General features: G+C 52.0%; 2 protein-coding genes across 2 annotated transcripts; one reads left to right on the top strand and one right to left on the bottom strand.

The window, feature by feature from the left end:
• Window positions 1–2,407: 2,407 nt before the first annotated feature.
• On the top strand, window positions 2,408–4,790 carry S100A9 (S100 calcium binding protein A9). Its single transcript, XM_059675493.1, has 3 exons — window positions 2,408–2,563; window positions 2,926–3,096; window positions 4,356–4,790. Exons 2-3 carry the CDS (start codon window positions 2,953–2,955, stop codon window positions 4,668–4,670), a joined length of 459 nt encoding a protein of 152 aa, XP_059531476.1. The 5' UTR covers window positions 2,408–2,563; window positions 2,926–2,952; the 3' UTR covers window positions 4,671–4,790.
• Window positions 4,791–13,059: 8,269 nt separating this feature from the next.
• On the bottom strand, window positions 13,060–14,690 carry S100A12 (S100 calcium binding protein A12). Its single transcript, XM_059675534.1, has 3 exons — window positions 14,534–14,690; window positions 13,707–13,865; window positions 13,060–13,284 (listed from the first exon to the last, which is right to left on the bottom strand). The coding sequence occupies exons 2-3, from the start codon at window positions 13,842–13,844 to the stop codon at window positions 13,144–13,146; spliced, it is 279 nt and encodes a 92-aa protein (XP_059531517.1). The 5' UTR covers window positions 13,845–13,865; window positions 14,534–14,690; the 3' UTR covers window positions 13,060–13,143.
• Window positions 14,691–19,299: the final 4,609 nt, after the last annotated feature.

A 19,299-nucleotide genomic window follows, 5' to 3' on the forward strand; every position in this document is an offset into this window, starting at 1 on the left:
GGACATGAACATGAATGCGGATTCCCCTGAGGATCTGCAGGCAGTGATCAGACAAGGTCAGAATTTGCAAATACCTTCACTCCAGGAAAGGAAGTGCTGAGAGCCAGGAGTTGGGAGGGAGTGATTGGCCCAGCAAAGAGACTGTTTCCCATTGCGAGGAACAGAGCAGCTTCCCGGACCAGGTAGCATTGAACTGAGCCCTGCAGGGTGGGCAGGACTGAAACGGATGTCAACTGAGTCCAGTGTCTGAGCTACCTGTCACCACCCAACCGAAGAGCTGGGGATCGAAGTACAGGTGCACATTTAATAATATCAGTGCCACAATTCACCATAGCTAAGATCTGGAAACAGCCTAAGTGCCCATCAGTAGATGAATGGATTAGAAAACTGTGGTACATCTACACGATGGAATACTATGCTGCTATAAAAAGGAAGGAACTCTTACCATTTGCAACGTCATGGATGGAACTGGAGAGCATTATGCTAAGTGAAATAAGCCAGTCAATAAAGGAAAAATACCACATGATCTCACTCATTCGTGGACAATAGAGACCATTATAAACTTTTGAACAATAATAGATACAGAGGCAGAGCTGCCTCAAACAGATTGTCGAGCTGCAGCGGGAAGGCCGGGGAGGGTTGGGGGGCAGGAGGTAGGGGGGTAAGAGATCAACTAAAGGACTTGTATGCATGCATATAAGCATAACCAATGGACATAAGACACTGGGTGATAGGGGAGGCTAGGGGACTGTCTAGGGCGGGGGGATAAAATGGATACATATGTAATACCCTTTGTAATACTTTAAGCAATAAAAAAAAAGAAAAAGAAAAAGAAAAAAAAAAATAATATCAGTGCCAGATATCTGGGAAGGTGACTGGTAAAAACCCTAACATCCACCTTCTCCGTAAGCTTCTTAGGGGAAAGCTTATATAGGGGAATTGGGGGAAGGGAATGTGGACGGAGAACGTGGAGTATAGGGGTTCTGGTGATTTGCAGTCTTGGAATTTGAGTCCCTGCAGGGTCTTGGGTCTTGAATGTCTTCATTATGGTCCCCAGATCAGGATGGTCAGAGTTCTGAAACAGGGCAAGTGGGGATCTGGTGTGGATCACCCTGTGTTTCTTTTTCGTGTTTTAAAATATATTTTTATTGATTTCAGAGAGGAAGAGAGAGAGATAGAAACATCAATGATGAGAAAGAATCATTGATCAACTGCCTCCTCCACGCCCCCTACTGGGATCGAGCCCAAAATCCAGGCATGTGCCCTGACTGGGAATCGCACTGGTAACCTCCTGGTTCATAGGTCAACGCTCAACCACTGGGCCACGCCGGCTGGGCTACCCTGGCGTTTCTGAAACCTAACTGATCAGCGTCCACATTTCTGGTGGCCAGGCGTGTGAGCTCGGGGCTGGGTTAAAGTCTCTGTTTTGGTCTGGCAACTGACAATTGCAACAAAATCTTCACCAGGACATAAGGTTAAGCATAGACAGTTGATTAATCAATTACACGGTCTGTTAGTAAAAGCGTGGGAAAGAGAGAGGAAGAGAAGAGGAGGAAAAAATAACAATCACGTTTAGCCTATCCTTGTACCCCTGTAAGGACTGCACCCCATCATGGGGGAAGGGCACACCTGGGGTGAGAGCACCAAAGACAAGGGCTCGTGGAGCAGAGGCTGATCAGGCCAGGAAGGGCCGTTCTTCCCTGGGAGAGGGGGAGCTACGGGAGGTTTGCAGCCTTGCAGCTGGAGCGGGCAGGCTTGCCCAAGAGGCTACATCAAAACAGTTGTCCTGATGCTATAAACTCTTGAGGGTGTGGCTCTCACGTTGGGAGCAGGATTTACATGAATAATGCTGACAGCCTATGCCCCAAGGAGCTGTCACTTAGACTACGAGAGGGAGGTGTAATCCGATTACCCTTAACCCGGAACCTGGATGTCTGAGCCCAATTCCTGCTCTGTCACCAGCCAGCTATGTGGCCTTGCTCTGACAGCTCTCTGGGTGTCAGTTTCTTCATTTGCAATATCAGGAGGTTGACCCCCTACCCTACACCACCCCCTACCCTTCTGACCCAGATTCAGCCCCTCACAGACCCAAGAAGGGGAAGGCTCAGTCATCCTTGTTGGGCTGCCCACTCTGGGGAGGCAGAGTGAGTCCGCCCCCACCCAGGGGTCCTCAGCCCACCACCAGCCTCTGGCTATCAGGTGGGAAGTGGTCCCTCAACAAGAGGGGGTTGGGGTCAGGGGGAAGGAGGGGTGCCAGAGGAGAGGCAGCTTGCTCAGGGAGGGCAGGGGTGGGGTGAAGGGGAAGTGAACTAACCAAGCAACTTCCTCCCCAACCAGCTCCAGGCCCAGGACTGGGAAATTCACAAAAGTACAGAAAGATCTGTGTGGACATTTCCTGTTCCACCCTAGTCCCCCTTCCTGGCCGCCCAGGTCTGGGTTACCACACTGCTCACCTGTGAAGCAATCTTCCCACTAGAGGGCTGAGTGTTCTGGCCAGGAGAGGCCTATAAATGCTGGGCCCACAAGACGCCGTCAAACCCCTCTGCGTGACTCTTCAGCTTAGGTAAGTGAGCTGCCAACTTCCCTGGGTAGCAGCCTGCCTGCCGAGTCTTTCTTTACACCCGCTACCCATCTGCCTTTCCAGCCCTCCTCCGGGAAGCCCTCCTTGATTAACCTGCTCACTTTAAAGCTTCCTTCTCATTCTGTTGGAGCCTCCTGCTCTCAAATCCTCTGCTTTTTTACATTCTCCAGATATTCTAAAAGTTATTTCTCCCATGTCTGGGTCAGGGTCCTTTCCCAGTTCAATGCCCCTTTCTTTTTCTTCTGTGTCTGCCCCCGCCCCCCACTTCATTTCTGCAAGCAGCCAGGAGGAGGTGCCTAGGAAGGCTTTTTCCTCTAAGCACCTCACCCCTTGCTTCTCCTCAGCTCAGAGTACAGGAAGACAAGGACAAAATGTCGCAGACTCTAATGGAATGCAGCGTTGAGACCATCATCAACATTTTCCATCAGTACTCCACGCGCCTGGGGCACCCAGACCGACTGAACCAGAGAGAATTCAGCCAGCTGGTGAAGAAGGAGCTGCCTAATTTCCTCAAGGTAGGGGTGGACTCCTGGCCACTATGTGCCGAGAGGAAGAGAGAAGCTGGGGGAGAGTTGGACTGGGCGGGGGAGAGGCGACTAGTTAGGTAGACAAGAAGGTGACATTTGAGCTGAGACCTGAGTGTGTGAGAGGAGAGACGCTGTGTGGGGAGGAGCCTTGGCGGAAGCCAGGAGACTGAGCCCCAGATGGAGGCGGGAGCCCCGAGGGCACTCTTCTGATATCTGGATCTCCCGTAGGAAACAAACCCAGGGCATGTGCAAAGCCCCACCCAGCACAGCCTGTACACAGCACTCGGGGCGTGTGATGTACTTACTGATCTAAAAGGGATCAGGCAGTCCTCTGGAGAAGGAGGCTTGGTTCCAGCAGACCTGTTCTGTTTCCTTACACTTTGGGGGACTTTGGGGAACAGAGGCCTGAACTAGGAAGGGTGGCGCACCTGGGTACGTCTCAGGTCCACTCCTGGAGCGATGTCCTGGGGCAGGTGGCCAGCCCGACCTCAGCAAGCAGGACGCTGGGTCAGGCTAGACCGCAGAGGGTGGTGCTGGCGAAGCTTCCTCCATGTGAGGCCTGTGCCTACCCCCCCCCCCCCGTGCCGGAGGCAGTGACAGGCCAGGAGGGGCGGCTGGGACCTTGCCAATGGGCTGCTACCCATTGGATGGCTGGTCTTCCCCAGGGCAATGGCAAGCGTGCAGAAAGAATAGACGGTGCAGAGGCATAGCAGGAGGGAAGGCCTGGGAGGGGAGCTGGGCACCCCCAGGTTCTGGAGGGGACTTAGCTGCCATGCCCAGGCCAGCGAGCATAGCTGGGACTCGCTGGAGCTCGCTCTGCCTGGCCTGGATCCTCACCTCCCCGTGCCCTCCTCCGCACACGTTATCTCACCCTTGGGTCAACGGAGCACCCACGCTGCTCCCGGTCCTTACACAAGGGCCCGATCATCTTGTTTTCCTCAAGTGCTTCCTGCTACACAGGTTGAAATGAGTGTCACTAATTTGTGACCGTGAGAGGGAAGGGAGAGGCAAGGAAGGGAGGGGCCCGGCCGAGTGGACAGGAGCGGAGGGGACGGGTTCTGAGTCAGCCCCGGGCGGTGTGCGGATAACTGGAAAGTAAACGGCGCCCCGTCAGCGGTCATTTTTAATTTGGGGTTGAGGCCAGAAGCCAGGTTTCCCAGTGCCTTTGCCTTTGGGTCTTTGGCTGTGCTGCCCGCCCCTGGCCCTGGCCACCCCCAGCCCTGACCACCCTGTCTCCCAACCCGCAGAAGGAGAAGAGGAATGAAGCACTCATTAAGGACATCCTGGAGGACCTGGACACCAGCGGAGACAAGGACCTGAGCTTCGAGGAGTTCATCACCCTGGTGGGCAGGCTGACGGAGGCCTCCCACGAGGAGATGCACAAGAACACCCCCAAGGGGCACGGCCACACCCATGGGCCAGGCTTCGGGGTGTCTGGCCGCAACCCCTGCAAAACCCAGGGTGGCAACCAGGGTGGCGGCCACGGCCACAGCCATGATGGCCATGGCCACAGCCATGATGGCCACGGCCACAGCCATGATGGCCACGGCCACAGCCACTAATCAGGAGGCAGGCCACCCTGTCCCTGCCAATCCAGGGCCCCAGGCTGTGTGCACACAGCTGAGGCGGTGGCCTGAGCTGCAGGGCTGGGGTTGAGATGAATAAAGAATTCCTCCAAGCCAGTGCTCTGTGTGCTCCTTCCACCCCCTCTGCAGCCTGTCCTTCCCAGGGCTCTGGCTTAGACTCCATGCCCCTTCCCGGCGCGGAGCCCCCTCATTCAGCCCTTCGTTCACAAGAGGAGAAGCCTCAACAATATGGTCCTATTCTGAGTCCCTTGCGCTCGCCTCCCTGACCATTTTCTCACCTCTGACCTCAGGCCCTGCTGCTTAGGGCCTAGTCACCCCAGCCCAGCTCAGGACTTCCCTGTGCAACCTGTCAGATGGGCTCTGGCCACCGTAGAAAGCGAAAAGGGGCACCCCATCCCCTCGACAGGCCAGCCATCACCACACCACCCACCCAGCCACAGCCCCCTTCACCAATGCTGCCCACACTGCCGTCTCTCTGCGGCTGGAACCTGGTGCCTCTGGGAGGTTCAGACAGGCCCTGGCCAGGCTGAGTCTGAGGAGAGCCCTAGAGTTTGGGCATTGGAGACGGCCAGGTTGGGGATGTTTGTCCATCAATGAAGTTCTGAGTCCACGGGAGCAGTTGGTGCCTCTTGAATGAGGGGTCTCTCCTCTTCCCCGTGGACACTGGGGCAGGTGTGCACATGGGTGAAAGTCGGGGAGTCCAGCCCATGCCCAGCAGCCCCATGAGGAGGTTGGACTCTGGGTCCAGCGAGCCTGTCGGGCCTGGTTCCAAGCCTGAGAGCAAACCGAGCTCCCCAAGGTGGCCAGGTTCCTGCAGCCCCAGGTCAGCAGGCACTTCTCTGCAAAGCCTATAGTTGGGCCTGGCTCCCCTCTTCCGCCCTCCGCGGCCTCCAGACCCAACTGCTCACTTCAGAGACATCCCAGTGACTCCTGCCACCAGCCCTGCCCTGTGGCCGGAGAGCGCCAGCCTGTGCCCTTTCCCAGTTCATCTCCAGGATGGGGTGCGCCCTCCAAAGACCACAGCCCAGACCAAGGTGTCTGCCCTGCCCTGTCCTTCCACAGAGAAAAGACAGACAGCATTGGGGTCGGGGAGAAAGATCCACAGGCATCCATCCCCCGAGTTACCATGAAGAAAGCCAGGTGCAGAGTGGGGAGGGACCAGTCCAGAGTCCTACGGTGGTGGCGCTGGCCGAGACAGTGCAGAGAGAAAAGGGCCTGCAACCATCTTCTCCCCGGGCTCATCTCCCAGCTCATCCCCAGTGCTGAGCGTGAAGAAAGGAGCTGCGGGTCGGATGGCAGATGGCAGCTCTCCCACCTGGCCTGGCTGCAGCGGGCCAGGCTGACCCATTTCTAGGGCCCAGGGGCCTCTGCCATGGGGTGCAGATCTCAGGGCTCCTGCTGCAGGGCAGAGGGTGTTTCCAGCACTGCTCCAGGCTGTGAGCTGGGGTAACCATTTAGAAGCCCCCACGCAGCCCCTCTCCCCCCCCCTTCCTTCCCTGCCTGTCTTGGAGACCTGACAACTGTAGACACTCAGCTTCTGAGGGCGCTGCTCAGCCACTCTCCTGCCCGCATAGGGGTCACCCCTCTACCTACAGCTTGGTAGGGGCAAGAGAACTGCCTGGGAGCTGGTGGCCTGGCTTCTATCAGTGGCTTTGCCAGGACTCCATCTTTTGGGTAAAGTAGGGTAGGGTAGGAGAGGGAGCAGGAGAGAGGGGGAGAAGAGGGGAGGGAAAGGGGCAGGGGCTGGGAGGGGAGGGGAGTGCACCATAAATATATCTGTGACTGCCTCCCACTAGGCTGTGAACTCCAAGTTGGTGCCATCTGGCTTATTCTCTGTTTTTCCCCAGCACCTGGTGGGAGTGCGATGGCTGGTACATAGCAGCTTCTCAACAAATGTTGACTGTACAGATGTCCTCAGATTTCTGGAATGTTCCATGCTCTCTTCTCCGGGAAGGGTGTGTAGAAAGCAGGGTTGGATTGAATTCACAGATGGAAGATTTCTGGGTGTCATCGTGGAATTCAAACGGGCAGGTAGGGGCAGCAGGGTGGCGGGGCCTGCAGCCTCCTCCCAGCTGTGTTCCATCTCACCAGCCTGCATCTGCTGCATACTGCAAGTTCTGTTTGAAGGAAGGGATTTGTCTGGAGAAAACGTTGGCAAATTGTTGATTTAACCAGCCTGCCCCACCCCACGCTGGAGTGATTCTCCGAAACGTGCCTGCCAAGTGGTTGGCAGGGCCCTGCCCGTACCGCTCCAGGGAAGGGAGTTCCCTCTTGGCACTGCCACTTAGAAAGTCTGTTCTTACACTAAGCCTGAACCTGTCTCCTGGTGCCCGCTGGGCATGAACACCACTTTCCCTCCCCATCCACGGGGGCACAGAAAAACCCTCACCCTTCCATCTACGCAGCCGCCCATCCATGTCTTCAAAACACTTCCCTCCCTGGCACCCAGGCTTTCTCTGGCCTCCACTCCTTTGCACCAGGAATGCCCTCCCCACCCTGGGGTCTCTGCGTCACTGTCTCCATGACGACTTCCCTGACCAGCCCCCTTCCTCGAACATATAGAGGCTCCCTCGGCCAGGCCCATGCAACTCTCTGGTACTTCTACCCCTGCACTTCCATTATGGAATTGGAGCCCCTTGCCAGCAAGTCTGACAGGGCCCTGAAGGCAAGGACTATGGCTGATTGGCAGCATATATAGCACAGGTGCCAGCAGGGAGCAAGCTGGGTGAGCCTTACTGAGTGAAGGAGGGTGGTCCTAGGCCTGATGGAGCTGGAGGGGGAGGTGGGGACAGCTTTGGACATTAGGGGCATGCCCACATGGGACCTAAAGGCTGGGAGAGGGTGGAACAGCAGGATGGCAGGGGACAGAGCTTCTGGAAGCGTAGTTCTCCCTTTGCCTCGGTGCTCTGCTAGCTCATTCTGAGAGTAGGAGATTGTTCTAGAGACCCAGGGGAAGGCCTGGCAGCAAGCCCCTTTACACAGCCCCGTGGGGTTTTCCTTAAGCATGTTTAAGAGAGCTGGTCACGGTGCGTGAGCCCCTTCCATCCCGTGAGCCCCGCCCATTCCAAGAAAACTGATTCTGTTGCATAGAGGAGAGCTGGCCTCTTCCCTGAGACAGGGAGCAAGAGTGTCAGGGTCAAGGTTAAGGTTCCACCCCAGGTGAGAACGGGTGGCTACCCCTAGGGTTTTTAATGCATCCTTTGGGAAATAAGAACTTTGGGGTCTCCCTGGCATCACAGTTTCTGAGGAACAGAGAACCTGTCATCAGAGGGCCCTGCTTCCCTTCGCTGTGGAACCTGAACTTCTGGATGGCTTTTGGGAGGGATGAGGAAGCAACCGTCGCAGCCTAAGCTGCAGGACTCTGCCCAGACGCTCCGAGGCCTGGGCGATGCTCCCGGAACTAGGGGACAGATGACTGAGCACATCACTTACTTGTTGGTCCACTCATTCACTCAGTCAGCAGGCACTAATCGCGCTCACTGTATGTCAGGCGCTAGAATGCTCAGAGGGGCCCCAGAATGAATAAGGCTTGTCCTGTCATTAAGACACTCCCAGGCCTGCAGGACAGCTCCTCAAACAAGTCTGACACAGAAGAGGAAAGGCCAGAGAGGCGAAAAGTTCCCTAAGACTTTGAGGTGGGAAGGCTGTCCTTCATCCGGGCTGTAGTGGTGGAGGGCAACAATTAGAGTAGCTTCAAGCGTGGGGGCAGTAGGCGTGTGTCCCCCCCGCCCCCCAAATCATGCAAGTCTTGAGACAGAGAACATGTGTGCACGGGTCTGAAAGTGGGCAGAGGTGGGGTCTGGGCAGGAATGAGGAGCCTCGGGTTCGAGAGGAAGAGGGAGAGAGAGGAAAGTGGGCCGATGCTAGGCCACAGCAGGAGGAGGGCAGGAGCAGTGGGGGCTTGGAGGGGGGGATGATATTATTGGTGTTTAGAAGAGTCTCCCTGTGGGGTGTGGATTTGGGGTGGGAATGAGACCAACAGCACAAGGCCCAGGAGGGGCTGCACCATCATCCGGGGGCTTCTCAGAGAAGATGGATTCAGCCGGGATCTCCAATAACCCAGGCCCATCCCAACTAGGGGTCCATGCCCCACAACCCCCCGAGGATAAAGAAGATCATTTTGTGCTGTTTCCCAAGACCTTGCCTCAGCTTTCGCCAGCCCGGTGAGGTAATCTTACACAATCCTGACTCTGCAACAAACTCCAGAAAGCAACCTCAGTGTCCTGCCCTGCCTCCCAGCTGTTGCTGAAAACTTACATTTTAGAAAGCCCATGTCATGGATTTTGACATGCCAGTGGCCAAAGTGACAACAGGACTGACACAACTGGTTGCTCAAGTTCTGTTGCCTCTTGGGGTTCAGGCCTGAAACAATCCCTCCACCCCAAGTCCCAGTCAGATCCTGGGCCAGATTGAACCCGTCTCCCTCTCCCCACCCCACCCCCCTGCCCTTGGGAGCATCACAGACCCCTTCCATCCACAGGAGATTGGGAAAGTGAGCACCCACCAGAAAGGCCTCTGGCTCTGTGAGGAGGAGGGATGATTGATATGATTGACAACCGGAGGAGATCATTCAGGCTCTGTGAGGAGGAGGGATGATTGATATGATTGACAACCGGAGGAGATCATTCAGGCTCTGTGAGGTGGAGGGATGATTGATATGATTGACAACTGGAGGAGGGATGGGGACCAGTCTGAGGGCTGCTGTGGGACTAACTGAGCCTTAACTCTGCATCCTCAAGGGGCAACAGACAGCCAAGTAGATACGTTCAATATTATGTTGTGGGAAACAGAAAAACGAAGGTGGGTGAGGAGCAGACACCCTGGGAGCGCAGAGCAGGTGTTTCTGATGCCTTCTTGGCTGGGCTGCAGGCGGGGGGCACGCAGGGGAGGGTGAGGAACCTTCCTCGGGTCCATGCCCGGGTGAGATTTGCAAGGGCAGAACTTGAACCTCTGTGTGCCCAGCACTGTTAGGTAACGAGAGAAATCAGAGACACACAGGAAGTTGGGTTATACAACCTCGTTTGCTTTCTTTCAACTTTTGAAGACTTTTTATTGGCCACGTTAAATGCTGAGTCCCAGAGGTTCTCACTCCGGAGCTCCGGAGCCATCCCACTGAATCCCAAGCATCTCCTAACTTCTGAAGCCCGATACCCAGGTGGGCTGGCTTGCGGAGTGCCAGTGGCCTGCCAGACCTGTTTTCCTGAAGGGCATTGCACCCTAGAGAGTGGCACTGGTGTCCCCTGTGCACACTGATACCCTTGCTCAGAGGACGCTGTCAGACTAACCTTTGTTGCTGGAGCCCAGCAGTTTGACTGGCAGGAGAGCCCCGGGGTCCCCAAGCTGAAAACTATTCTGGATGGGAGGTGGAAATGTGAGGGTGTGTGAGGGGAGGGCTCCCTGGAGGAGGGGACATTTGGGTGGGGCCTTTGTGGACAAGCAGGAGTTCCAGAGCTACAGAAGGGCCCAGCAGCCTGGCGCTAGCACAGAGCAGACACTTGACAATGTTTGTGAGTGAATGGAAGGGAGGGCTCCTGACAAAAAGAACAGCAGGACACCCGGTACAAATCCGGGAAGTCTGACAGTTCACAGGGAACCTGGAGAATGTTCTGGAATGGCTGCAGACTGGACAGGAGGCGGGTGGTGAGGTGCTGGAGAGGACAGGTCCAGTCTCCGTGGTCCTGTGGTTCTATCGGCCCTCGTGTCTATTGGCTTGTTTTCGTGGTACCTGCCGTCATCAGGGGACGAGGCTGTGCATTTTCATGGAGGGACTAGATGTCACCTCATCCAAGCTTTGCACTTGAGAGATGAAAAGACTGAGGTCCAGAGAAGGGAGAGGCCCCTTGCCCAGACTCAGAGCCAAGAAGCAGCTGAGCTGGGAGGCTCACCTGGATGAGGGCTCTTCATTGACCTCAGGTGCCGCTGATGGATTTCGACAAAGCTTGGGGGTTCCTTAAATGTTTTTAAAAAAAGATTTAAGCTCAATTTTTGGTTTAGTTGGTTATTTTCAAACAAAATCATGGCTAGTAAATGTTTTCAAAATGGCAAATACACTGAATTTTATTCTTGTTGGTTGTTTGTTTGTTTTACCAGATTCCAATACTATATCCCTCAGAATCGATCACAGACATATGTGAGTGCATTGAGCAGGAATCCCAGCTGGCAGAACAGCAGCTGGGTCTAGTTTAGAGGCCTTGGGGGAAAGATCACACCTAACTGCTAACTGCCCTTGGTTACTTGTCTAACACTGGTCAACCCTAACTGAATGGTTAACTCCTAAAAATAACCTCAGGCTTTGCTTTTGGTTTAAAATAAGCTTCCCCTGTAGTGGCTGCAGGAGAGAGAGAGAGAGAGAGAGAGAGAGAGAGAGAGAGAGAGAGAGAGAGAGAGAGAGAGGCTGACCGCTGACCAGCTACAACTATTACCTCCTATGTACTAGTAAATCACTATCTATGGAGTGCTCCCGCGGTATCAGGTGCTGTGCTAAAGTGCTTTACAAGTGCCGTTAGATGATCTGATCCTCAACTCTTGGAGGTGCTATTGTTATTCCCATTTCATAGATGGGGGAACTGAGGCTTAGAGATTTTAAATAACTTGTTCAAGGTTTCACAATTAGTAAGTAGTAGAACGAAGCTCTGAAACCAGAAATTTAACTTCAATATTCATACTTTTGGCCACTAACTACCCTTTTAATCCCAAGAATTGCACTGAATCAACAGAAAGACAAACTTACCCCCAGCCCCAATATAAAGCTCTCCTTCTTCTCACTTTCCCTCAAATCAGTCAGACCTGGCTCTAGCAAGTTACCTAATCTTTCTTTTTTTTTAAATCTGTTTTTATTGACTTTAGAGAGGGTGGAAAGGAGAGGGATACATAGATAGAAACACCGATGAGAAAGAGACATCAATAGGCTGCCTCCTGCATGCCCCCCACGGAGGATCAAGCCCACAACCTGGGCATGTACCCTGACCTGGAATTGAACCAGGAACCTCTTAGTTCATGGGTCTACATTCAACCACAGAGCCACACCAGCCAGGCTGCCTAATCTCTCTTAAATTTTGTCACAAACTCTGTCCTTCTGACCTGTTCCTCTAGCTGAAGAGGGGCTGGGGACCAACTTCTGGAAGGTTTGCCAGAGCTCAAGACTGTGCCCGGCTGCTATTCCTTTCTCCTCCTCCTGCTCCTCCTTCTTCTTCAAATTAAACTTATTGGGGTGACATTGGTTAATAAGATTATATGGGTTTTAAGTGTACATTTCTGATACATGATCCATATATTGCATTGTGTGTGTCCACCACCCAAAGTCAAGTCATCTTCCATCACTATTTATTGGTCCCCTTTACCCTTTACTCCCTCCCCACACCCTTCCTTTTGGTAACTGCCATACTGTTGCCTGTGTCTATGAGCTTCAGTTTTATATCCCACATATGAGTGAAATCATATGGTTCTTAGCTTTTTCTGACTGACTTATTTCAGTTAGCATAATATTCTCAAGGTCTATTCATGTTAATTTCCTCAAATATGGCTTCAAGTAATATGGCTGCAAGTACATATACGATGACAAGTGTGGCCCCATTATATTTCTCTTGGCCAGGGCTACTCTGGAGAATCCCTCCTTGGCTGGTCTCTCTGCTTTTACTCTTGCCTGCCTCTGGCTAGCTCTTCTCCACCAAGGCAGCCAGAGTAATGCTTTGCAAACATAAGTGAAATCATCTTGCTCCCTCATTCAAAAACCCCCAGTAGCTCCCGACTGCTCCCCAACATCTGCAGATAGGACCTGCTCCCTGCTCCTTGTAGGCGCACACCTCCCACCACCTCCATGTCAGCCCCTGCACATTGCCTTCGGTGCTGTTCTTTGAGCAAGCCAAACGTATGTTCACCCCTGGGCCTTAACTGCACTGCAAGGAACTCTTGGACCCCAGATATCTGCACGCTGCTCTCCTTCCTATCTTTCAGATTTCTGCTCACATGCATTCCTTAGTCGTCTTCTCTAAACAACACCCTTCCTTCCCCAATCTTACTTCCCTACTTTAGCTTTCTTCATATCACCTATCATTACCTACCGGTGTATCATAATATATATTTTTATTTGTCTATTTATTTTCTATCCCCTCCCCACTAGAATGCAAGCCCCAAGAGGACAGAAACTTTGTGTCTTTGTGTCTCTTCCTATCATAGAATATTTGTAGAATGAATGAATAAATGCATAGGTGGTGGACATTTAATAAATAGGTGGTAAACAAATGGACAAACAGAGGAGGGGATCTCGGGGGTCTAAATGAGGCCTGTCAGAATAGCAGGGGTAAGTTGTCATCAAGTTTGAAAGCCAGGGACATGGAAAGAAAAGAATTGCACTGACACGGTTAAGAACTTTTCAAGCATACATTTATTAACTCTCACTCCCCTCAGTTCTTCTTGCAGACATTGCTGGGGAAAAGCCACTCAGAGCTGCTTACTCTGTGTGGATATTCTCATGGGCAGTCACCAGCACCCTGGCCAATAGGACCACGAATTCATTAAAGTTGACCTGTCCATCTCGATCAGAATCCAGTTCTTGGAATATCTTGTCAATGGTGGCTTGATCTTTGGTGTTCTAGGAGAAGGGGACAGCAGACACAGTGAGTTCAGACTCTCCCTCCCCCTTTCCCATCCTCAGAGCTCAGCTTAGGGAGGCCCAGGGACATTCATTCATTGGCCAAAACTGTGTAGGGGAATCCAATGTGACAAAACAGAAGGCAGAGAGGCAACCGTCATGAGCCATGTAGTTCACTAATCCACCCCCTTTCCCTGCCCCACCCTTCTCCACCTCACCTATGTGCAAACACTTCCAGAGGGGGAGAGAGTACAGCCTGAGGGACAGAGTGAGTTAACCCAGACAGGGAGGTGGGGCCTTTTCCCCCCAGCAGAGGGAGAGCTTCCCTGGGTGCTGAAATTGTTTCTCCTTCAGTCCTTGCCACTGTCCTCAATGTGAAGGGGGGCGGAGGGAGGTAGTTCACCATGATGGGCGTCACCCACCTTGATTGTGTTGACAAGTTCCTTTGTGATCAGCTGCTTCAGCTCACGCTTGTTGAGGGTGTCAAAATCTCCCACCCGAACGGAGTACTGGTGAAAGACATTGATGATTCCCTCCAGGTGGTCTTCCAGCTTAGTCATCTTCTCAAACCTCACGTTAACCTTCAGGAGACAAGGCAGGTCTAGGACAGTTCCTCCCCCACCCCCTGACCCCCTCTCCCCTCTCTTTCTGCATTGGAAGTTTAAACAAGGGATGGCTTCCCCCTGCATCGGCTTTGTGTTCTCTCTGCTCTCCATTTGTGGATTGGATGAGGGAGGACATATAATAGCATCTAACGTTGAAAAGAATCAGCCTCAACTGCCACAGTGGTCCATGTCCCCGTAACTCCTGGATACTATAACCAGAGAGTGTTGCTCACTCAAGCTCAGCTGGGAAGGGTTCTGTGGTTCCCCAGCTGTTCCTTTTCCCCAAGTGAAAGGCCACCGGTCCCTTATAGACATTCACCAGCCCGCCCGCCTTTGCCATCCTAAGTCCTGAGACTGGGTCCACCTCGCTCAGCAAGAGCTGTTCTCCTTGGTCCAAAATGCAGTCGGCTCTTTACTTCTTAAGGTACATAAATGTCTAACTATTATGTTGTACACCTGAAACTAATATTGCATGTCAACTATAATTGAAAAAAAATTTAAATTAAAAAAACTTTTTTTTGATATAGTCATCCCAGAGGAGCTCCAGCAAGCGGAAGATTGTGGCCTCCCACAGCCTGCAACGTGGTCCCCTACCATCACCACTCTGAGGACCCCCAAGGGCCCAGCAAGGAAAGGACACTTACCCTCAATGCACAGGAGTGTGGAGCTCTAGCAAGAAGTAAGCACTGGTGAGGAGCACCGAGCAGGGAAGGTTTTTATAAGGCACTCTGGCCTCTCCTTTGACCGCAAGTGAGGAAACTTCTCTGATTCATCTGTCTTGAGGCAATAGCTGGTACACACTCTGTTGCTCAATACAAGGTTCAAACCTGTGACTTTGACCGCAACACAAGAAGTTCAGGTTGTATCCATCACACCCCCTGCTCAGCCTGAAGCAGAACGTCCAACCCCACCCTATACACACACACAGGTGCCTCACACATTTCTCAGCTCTAGGGCAGGACCCAGCCTTCACCTCTAACTCAGTTTCCTGCTTCCTAATAGAAGGCCAGGGGAGCAAGTTTCACTGCCTGGATGGCTCCTACCTGAAAAGGAAGGACTGGGAGAGGCATTTGCTGTGTCCATTACCCCCCAAATAATAACGATGATAAAAACGAAGTGAGCATGTAATCCTGAAACAGAAAAGGGATGTTGGTTTAAAACTAAGGAAATCTGAATAAGTACAGAATTTAGTTCATAATAATATATCAAGAGCAGTTCACTAATTGTAACAAATGTACCAGATGAATGTGGAATGTTCACAAGAGGGGAGACGTGTACAGGTGTACGGGAACTACCTATATTATCTCCTCAATTTTTGCCTAAATCTAAAATGCTTCTAAAAGCCCTGGCCAGTTTGGCTCACTGAATAGTGTCAGCCTACGAACTGAAGGGTCCCAGTTACAGGCTTAATCCTGTGCAGAAGGCAACCAATCAATGTGTCTCTCTCTCATCGAAGTTTCTCTCTGTCTCTCCTCCTCCCTTCCACTCTCTCTAAAAATAATGGAAAAATATCCTCAGGTGAGGATTAATAAGTAAATAAAATGCTTCTAAAAAATAAAGTCTACGTGTTGTTGAAAGCAAGCATGTATTGAGCACTTACGACATGCCAGACACTGCTTGACACCACCTTCCCTTAGTTCTCCAGAGAGCCCTGAGGGGCATGCTCAGAGTGTGCCCATTCTGCAGATGAAGGAAATGAGTTTAGAGAGGCTAAGTAACTTTTTAAAGTGCCAAACCCTAATTTGTCTGCTCTCAAAACCTCTGCCATTGTTGCCATTTTCCCCCTAAAGTAAGAATAGATTTTTTAGTTATTAAAAAAAATAATACATGCTCATAATTTTTGGTAGGTGCACTCTTATCAGACTCTGATCTTTTTCTTCCAGTTTCCACCCTAATGCAGTCAATTCTTGATTAGCCTTTTAAAAATTCTTTCCTTGATGTACCCCCACCACTCCCCATCCTCTCCCCCACATGGAAAGTCCCTAGGTTCAGGGTCAGAGCAGCACAAATTCCGTGATGCCCTATTGGAATTTGGCATTCGATGGGTTCAGACACCTTCCTAAATCATAACACAGAGAATTCACCTCACAGGACCCAGGTGGGGCGTCCTGAGTGGGGTTCAGGCCAAGATTGGAACCCGGATCCCACACTGGGCTGGGGTCTGATGCAAGGCTGCTTTGCAGGCCACAGTGGAGGTGAGGGGGTCAGTTCTGTGCCCTTGGGCAAGCCCTTGACTTCTGTGAGCCCCTTTCTTCATTTGTGTGGTCATCTCACTGGCCTCATTTAGCTCCCAGAATTGCGATAAGGCCCAGCTGGGAGACTATGTGAGAAAGGGCTTAAAAACAATGAAGTGTGATGTTTAAATTTTACTTTTGCCCTTACCCACCGATCATGGATGTGGATCATTCAGACCGGCTAGCATATATGTGAGTCCAGAGCCAGCCTTCCAGGGGCCTGGTCGCTGGCCACTGGGAGTCTCCTACAAGTGACCTTCCTCCCCTGGGTCCTGACAGTGGTCCCGGGGTGGAGGGGCCTGCATGCTGGTCTTCCCTCTGCCGAAGCTGCCCTCAGCCCCCTGAGCACCAGCCCAGCATCTGTGCCACCCAGAGAGGCCTTTGGGGAGACAAGGAAGCCAACACACAGCAGGCGCCTGGCACAGGTCCTGGCACGTAGCATCTTGCCACGTGCCCGACCTTCCTCCCTCCTCCCATCTGCACCCCAATGAAAAGGCAGGATAGGCCCCCGGGGGAAAGCTCAAGCCCTGGGGATGCTCCCTCCAGCTCCCTGGTGAGTGTCCCGCTGCTGGCCTTGGCGTTTCAGAGCGGGTGGGGGGGTGGATTCCTGAGACCTGTGGCCTGGCTGTCACCTGGACTTGTCCTGCCGCTCCCACTCTATAGAAACTGCTCCAGGGTGGGACTGTGCAGAAAGGCTGATGCTCGGGGCAGCCAAGGAGGATGAACACGATGGGAAACTCCTCTGTTGACAGTTTGATGAGGATGATACTACAGTGGTGAATACAAGCCATTAGGCACTTGTCAAAACCCATAGATGTGCGATGCAAAGAGTGAGTCATAATGTGGACGATGGACTTTAGTTATTAGTGATGGATGAATGTTGGCTTGATGGGAACAAATGCACCACACTAAGGCAAGATGTCAGTAAGAGGGGCCCTGGGGGAGGGAAGGCCAAGGGGGATATGGGAACTACATCTTGTGCAATATTTCTGTAAACCTAAAACGTCCTCTAAAAAGTAGTCTACTGCTTCGTTAAAAAATTACTGCTACACCTAAAATCACTGTGTACAAGTCGTAAGAGCATGCTACACAGCAAGAAGGAAACTTTTCGAATAAGTTTTGAGCCAAATTGATAACAGACTCACTTTCACAGCTGGAAATAAATGTGCATCCTTAAGACAGACTTTCACCTTCAAGGGAATTGAACTAAATGTGATCATGCAAACACCCTGAAAAGCATATCAAGGTAACTTCAGTCTGGCTCGTGTGTCTTAGTGGTTGAGTGTCAACCTATGAACCAGGAGGTCACAGTTTGCTTCCCAGCCAGGGCACCTGCCCAGGTTGCAGGCTCAATCCCCAGTGTGGGGCATAAGGGAGGCAGCCTATCGATGATTCTCTCTCACCATTGTTGTTTCTGTCTCTCTCTCCCTTTCCCTTTCTCTCTGAAATCAATAAAAAAATATATTTTAAAGAAGATAACTTAAAATTTTCATAAAGTAAAGAAACATTTACATTATGAAATGGGAAATCTGAATAGGGGATATATGGGAGTTTCTTGTACTATATGTGCAACTTTTCTGTAAGTTTGGAATTCTATCAAACTAAATTACATCAAATTATATCAAAATTAAAAATTACCTCACTCAAAGTGCTCATGGCAACCATGGGACTCTGTTAGTCACACCCAAATAGTGGGGTGGGGCATGCCAGAGCTTAAGGTGGGGCAGGGTGACTAGATGGGGCAGGATCGCAGTCCACCAAGGTGGGTTTATCCCCCAAGTTAGCCTGGAGACTGCCCTCACAGAGACACCTTCTCTAATGTTACCCTCTCCCAGAGGGAAATGGACTCTCAGGTAAGCAAGGAGAGAGAAAAAGAAGGTGATGGTGCTTTAAAGGATGGGAGACTGGATCTAAAGGGATTCCATCTCTGGAGACCTCTGAGCAATGGTGAGGAGCCGGGGGACGTGGGTCCTTCACCTGGCACAGACTTCCTTGCCCTTTATATCTGCTAGTCGCTGGCTGGCAGGCACTGGGGGAGGCCACCATGAACTGGACAGACACTGTCCTGCCCTCAGTGAACTTACTGTCTGGGGAGGAGGCAGAGTCCCAGCAGGTGCCTGGTGAGGCGGGGAGAGAGGTGGCAGAGCCAGGAAGCAGAGAATGAAATACATTGCCAGCCCTACCCTCGGTTCTGGCAAGCTGGAAGCCAACTTAATGAAGATCTTTGTGCCTCGGGGTTGGGAGATGCGGGAAGGAAGTCTTCTCCCTAACTTGTTCTGGGATGCAAAGCCAGTCACCGATGGATTTCCAAGAAGGACCTCAGGGTTTTCAGGAAGTGAGACACCAACCCCTCTGTGTCTTCCCCATTCTCCTGCTACAATCCCCGAACTTGGCAGTGAGAAAGCTACCAAATTGGATGAGGATGATCACCATTAAAGCACCAAGGCTAGGAAGAGGTTATCAAGGCCTCTGAAATAAAAACATATGTTTAAGTCTAACCTGGGAACCTTGCATTCAATACCACAGACTCCCCTGCATGCTTGGTTAGCACAGTGGCCATGGCAATGTGGACTGTAAGGGGTCACAGTGGGCCCCTGCAGTAGTGGGCTAGGTTCGTCCCTAAACCTGCACCTCTAGCCTTCAGTAGCCACACCGTCCATATAACTGGTCTAGAGGAACAGGTGAGTGAGACCCTGGCTCCCCGCCCTCCACCATGGAGAATTGAACAGTCCCCCGCAGTGCAGTAGAAAAGCCCCTGAGATGTTTGGGCCATTCAGGGGTGGGGAGGCCACAAGAGGAGAAACTGGCCAGATGGGAGCATGAGAAGTGATGGGGGAAAATAAGATCCGTGTAATGGGGTTCCATCCTAACACAGTTACAATTCGGAACCCCATCCAGCTTACTCAGCATTAAGGCCTGCTTTGTTCCCCCGGAACAAATGTTGAACAAATGTTGACTGACATTGGGCAAGGCTGTAATCCTATGAGGAAATCAGGTGTGGCAGAGACTGTCCAAGTCACTGCTTCCTTCCTTTTTTCCCTCTCAGGAGAAAACAACGCCTTTCTACAGCTGGATTCCTGTATAATTAACATACAAAAAAACCCCTGCACATATTGAATGTGCACAATTTGATGAGTTTGGACATGTGTATGCACCCGTGAAACCATCACCACAAC

Source organism: Myotis daubentonii, chromosome 18 (assembly GCF_963259705.1).
Source record: "Myotis daubentonii chromosome 18, mMyoDau2.1, whole genome shotgun sequence".
NCBI classification, from domain to species: Eukaryota; Metazoa; Chordata; class Mammalia; order Chiroptera; family Vespertilionidae; genus Myotis; species Myotis daubentonii.